At 44.6% G+C, this 4,944-nt stretch overlaps 2 protein-coding genes across 10 annotated transcripts in view; one reads left to right on the top strand and one right to left on the bottom strand.

The window, feature by feature from the left end:
• Positions 1 to 627, bottom strand: part of LOC108755941 (band 4.1-like protein 4A) — a 13,710-nt gene extending 13,083 nt beyond the window's left edge. For all 6 annotated transcript variants that reach the window (XM_018499398.1, XM_018499396.1, XM_018499394.1 and 3 more), the window contains exon 1: positions 182 to 627. The gene's annotated coding sequence lies outside the window, so the exon portion shown is untranslated. The remainder of the gene's footprint in view (positions 1 to 181) is intronic.
• A 370-nt stretch (positions 628 to 997) lies between these two features.
• LOC108755942 (protein ariadne-2) overlaps positions 998 to 4,944 on the top strand; it is a 5,070-nt gene continuing 1,123 nt past the window's right edge. Inside the window, exons 1-7 of one of the 4 annotated variants that reach the window (XM_018499400.1) lie at positions 998 to 1,062; positions 3,001 to 3,514; positions 3,598 to 3,829; positions 3,915 to 4,032; positions 4,113 to 4,337; positions 4,431 to 4,643; positions 4,736 to 4,891. In XM_018499400.1, the coding sequence (XP_018354902.1) occupies positions 3,001 to 3,514; positions 3,598 to 3,829; positions 3,915 to 4,032; positions 4,113 to 4,337; positions 4,431 to 4,643; positions 4,736 to 4,891 (1,458 nt within the window). In that variant the 5' untranslated portion in view covers positions 998 to 1,062. Of the gene's footprint in view, positions 1,063 to 2,087; positions 2,311 to 2,349; positions 2,895 to 3,000; positions 3,515 to 3,597; positions 3,830 to 3,914; positions 4,033 to 4,112; positions 4,338 to 4,430; positions 4,644 to 4,735; positions 4,892 to 4,944 lie in introns of those variants that run through there. The other 3 variants (XM_018499402.1, XM_018499399.1, XM_018499401.1) reach the window with 3 other exon arrangements.

Raw genomic sequence — 4,944 nt, forward strand, 5'->3', positions numbered from 1 at the left:
CGTATTCGTCTATCGGAATTAAAAAATGTTTTCGTTTAGGCAAAAGTACTCTTTCACTTCTCTCCATTCGTACACATTGCTATGAAATGTCTCGCGTAAAAATAAAGGCGCGATTAAAGCGTTGTAAAAGAAGGAAGATAAATAAAAAAATATCAGGTATCCAAGAATTGCAAGTACCCACCTCCGTACGTTGCGATTTACGTTTCAGAGTTGTTGTCGCGTGATGGCTTGGATGAAATCGGTCGGCACTTCCGGCACTTTTCGACACTCGCAGCACTTCCGGTACCAGCTAGAACCTTGGGATCGTGACGCGAATTTTCTTTATTGTATACTTATATCTCATGGAACGTACCGACCGGCATGCAGAGAATGCGCGCGTAAGAAAGAAAGAAAGGAAGAGGAAAAAGAAGGAAAGGAGCGGCGGCGTCTTTTCTTTATAAACACGTACACTTGCGTATCACTGGGTGTGCGCACCAGCACGTACGAAGTACGTACGCTGTACGAAGCGTTCGGTACTGTTCGATACGGACTACGTCCGTCGAGTCAAATCAAGCGGAATCAAGTCGTCGTAATTCGCTATCGCGCGTGTGCGATTGGGGTATGATCGTAGATACTTTTATCGGCGATCGGCGATCGTCGATCTCGCGCGTCTCTTGGAGGCGCGGTACCGGGAACTGGGAAATCGTACGTTCGAACTGGGATCCGTGCCGATCGTAACGTTCGCGACGGAGGTAGAGACTCTCGCGGAGTCGCGATTGACAGTTCCGCGTATTTCAACCAACTACGAAGTCGCATCGCGTTGCGCCGCGATGGACGCGAGAGTTTTCAAGTTGTTCGGCGCGACGCGGCGCGCAGCGACGCGGCCGACGCGAGCCGAAAAGACGTCGTCGGGAGTCGGGAGTGCTCGGGAGGGGCTGGAGGGAGAGCGGGCTGTGCGCGAGAACGGGATGAGGTGGGCGAGGCGGCCAATGCCAGGTTTGCCTTCGCTTCGCGATCTGCTTCGCGAACGGTGTGGAGTGTGGAGAGGGAAACAGTGGGAAAGAAAGGATTAAGGAGCGGAAGGTAAGGAGACAAAGAGGAATGGACGGGAGAAGCGAGGAAACGAACCTTACGAATCTCGTCGGTGTCTCCATCTGACGATAAGTCAGACCAACTGTATCGTACAAAATTGCCGATAATGCAGGTCGCGCCATCCGATCTCGGTCGATAACTAGGAAAAATTCAAAAATTGTACGATTTCAATTTCGCGCCACGCTAATCAATTTCACGTTTCTCAGCGATTAATTTTAGAATCAATTTTAATTGGATTAGTTGTACTTCGTTGCGACAAAATTGTTTTATTTGAATCTCAAGCAAAAAACATGTGCTAAATAATCGAGAATATTAGAGAATCTAATTAAGTGATTTTCTAATCGAGAACTTTTTTTTAATAATAGAACAAATGTTTCGTTCCAAAAATTGCAGATTTTTAAAACAAAGAATTTTGAAATAATTTGCCAACAAATAATAAACATTCGATACCTTTAGATAACACGTAACATCTACGATTAAATCGCGCTTATCGCAAGTATATTTTAGTCGCATTTGCCTAAGCACTTCGAAGAAGCGAGCTATACTGAGAATCCTATTATACTAGGAATTAATCCAAGGCAAAGCTGTGCAGTGACGTCATTAATCGTTCCCCGAGCGATTTGTTTTCTCCATCTTTCTCTCTCTCTCTCTCTCTCTCTCTCTCTCTCTCTCTCTCATACACAATCTCGTCAAATTGTGTATATATATATATGTGCTTCTAAACTGAAAAGAAAAAGTAATTTAACGTATATAATTAAACGAGCGGGGAAGATGGGACGATTCTTCGCCTTCGGCCATCGTACGATCGTGCTCAGCTGTTTCGTGTCAGGTGACTTTTGACGTTCTTATCTGCTATGCAGTTAAATAAGGATCATCTGTTCCGACTACGCGGGTCGCGGCCTACGTGCATGTACACGATCCCACATTCGCACATACGCGCGCGCATGAAGAAGGGGGTGATGTGATCGTCGGGTGAGAAGAGGGAGAGGGTGAGGGAGAGGGAGAGGGAGACGCGATACGCTCTCTTCTCCGTCGCGTCCTCGTGTACTGCTCGTGCGTCCGCTGTCCGCTCGCTTACGACAGTTCGTACTCTCTCTCTCTCTTTCTCTCTCTCTCGGCTGGTTGAGAATAATTCGTTCGAGAATCCCTCTTTCGACGGCCGCGCACGGATCAACTCGCACGCGGAAACGGACGCATAAATGCATCTCTCTTGATAACCGGGCGCAGCCGACCGAGAAGGTGGGTTTCTCTCTCTCTCCCCTCTTCCCCCCTCTCCCTCTCTCTCCTTGCAGAAAAAAAAGAAACATTACTCCCTCGTCTCCCCCCGCCCTCCCCTTTCTTGTCGATCATTCGAAACGCAACTCACCGTCGCAACGCACCCTTACTCTCACGCGCATCCACGCGACGGAATTGCCGTTTGTCGAAGCAGCGCGTGAGAGAGCACGCGAGAAAGAGAGAGAGAGAGAGAGAAAGATAGAAAGCTTGAGGGCAAACTTCCAGACAGACGGTTACGAAAAAAAAAGAACGCGAATTGTATAAATTCGCAAAAGTTCTCTCCCCTCGACGCCTCGACGTCTCGACGCGTGCTCGAAACTAATTCGAGAAGTTCGTCGTAACGCGTCAAAAAATCGTTTTCATTCAGCGTGAAAGACTGTCAAGAGACTCGGTTCTACTTCGCTCCCGAATTCACTTCAAAGCGACTCTCGTGCCCGATCGAATTCGGTCCCTTTCGTGTCCCGTCCAAGTTCGTCCAAGTCGTTTCTCGCAATTGCGGAGCTCGGAATACGCTTGAACTTTCACGGTCGTAAAGGTTATAGCGAAAAGTGCTCTCCTGCTCTCCTCATTTGACATTCATCTCCGCGTCGTGATATCCGTGTAATATTCACTGCGTTTCATCGTCGGCTAACGTGTAGAATGTTTTCTATGCAGATGTCGAGCGAGAATGACAGCGAGATGGATTGCTCGGACTCCGACTGCGGGGATACGGGCTATGAGGACTATTATAACATCCAGCCGTGGGGAGGCGACGTGGATAACGACGTAGACCCGGAGCAAAACAGGAGAGATCCTGAGTATGCGGTGTACGATTGTTTACGAGTCGAACAAGTGGAACGGCTTCTGAACGAAAGCGTAGAGGTCTTAAGTACTAGCCTTCATGTCACGCCTTCCCTAGCCAAAGTGTTGTTGCACGCACACAACTGGGCATCACAGGATATTGTCACTAAGTATCGTACCAATGCTTCCACTTTATTAATAAATTCAAAGATTAAGCCTACTCCGGAACAAGTGCCAGGAACAAAGAGTCAGCGGGGCGGCGTGTGTTTAGTTTGTGTCATGGTTTGTCCCGCAGACAAATTTGCTACACTCACGTGTGGACATTCGTTTTGCAAAGACTGTTGGTGTATGCATTTTGAAGTACAAATAACTCAAGGTATATCTACAGGTAAGTAATATATATCAGTAGTAGTTGTACTTGTTTCGCTAATTTTTGTCAAAAATCTATCTCTGATATTTGTCTTACCTTAGGTATCAGCTGCATGGCACAGGATTGCGATGTTTTAGCTCCAGAGGACTTTGTCCTCTCCTTACTTACTAAGCCTAACATGAGAGAAAGGTATCAGCAGTTTGCCTTCTGTGATTATGTCAAGTCTCATCCACAACTTCGATTTTGCCCTGGTCCAAATTGCCAAATTGTTTTGCGCTCCAAGGAACAACGAGCAAAGAGAGTCAAATGTTCATCGTGTAAAACTGTATTCTGGTAAGTAATCGTGGATGCGTGTTATATATGACAAGTATTTTATGTTACAAGATTGACAACGAGAGAATACTGTTGTAAATTCCAGCTTCCGATGTGGTATGGATTACCATGCACCTACCGATTGCAGTACAATTAAAAAATGGTTAACGAAATGTGCGGATGATTCGGAGACGGCGAATTACATTAGTGCTCATACCAAAGATGTGATTATTTCCTATTGCTTGTAGAGTAGTTTCTAAAGTACAACACGAAACGCTTAATGTATCGTAAAATGTTTTTGCAGTGTCCAAAATGTCATATCTGCATAGAGAAGAACGGTGGCTGCAATCATATGCAATGTTACAATTGTAAGCATGATTTCTGCTGGATGTGCCTTGGAGATTGGAAAGCACATGGTAGTGAATATTACGAATGTTCCCGTTACAAGGAGAATCCAAATATCGCGCATGAGAGCGTTCACGCACAAGCGAGAGAAGCTCTGAAAAAGTACCTTCACTATTACGAGCGAGTAAGTTTGGCTTGATGATAACGTAGTTATTGGATTATAATTTTCACTTTATTTTTTATGTTTTATAATTACTACACTTTGTGCTATTTTCAGTGGGAGAATCATAGCAAATCATTAAAGTTGGAGGAGCAAACGTTAGAGGGGATTAAGATGAGAATTAATAATAAAGTGATGAAAGCTAGTGGTACATGGATAGATTGGCAACATCTATTTGAGGCGGCGTCGCTTTTAGCGCGTTGTCGTTATACTTTACAGTATACGTATCCGTATGCCTATTACATGGAATCTGGTCCGCGCAAAGAACTGGTAAGATCTCGCGACAAAAGATAATAATAATGTTCAACAAAATATACGTATATATAATAATATAAATGGATATTGAATTGTTTTGCTAACAGTTTGAATATCAACAAGCTCAATTAGAAGCAGAAATAGAGAATCTCTCATGGAAGATTGAACGAGCGGAAACAACAGATCGAGGAGATTTAGAAAATCAAATGGACATTGCAGAAAAGCGTCGTGTTACTTTATTGAAGGATTTCCTCGAGGTATAATTAATTGAGTATTAGCTTCATTCTTAGTTGTAGTCTATGAAATCTAAAATTGA

This window comes from Trachymyrmex septentrionalis, unplaced genomic scaffold (genome assembly GCF_001594115.1).
Source record: "Trachymyrmex septentrionalis isolate Tsep2-gDNA-1 unplaced genomic scaffold, Tsep1.0 scaffold9, whole genome shotgun sequence".
Classification (NCBI taxonomy): Eukaryota; Metazoa; Arthropoda; class Insecta; order Hymenoptera; family Formicidae; genus Trachymyrmex; species Trachymyrmex septentrionalis.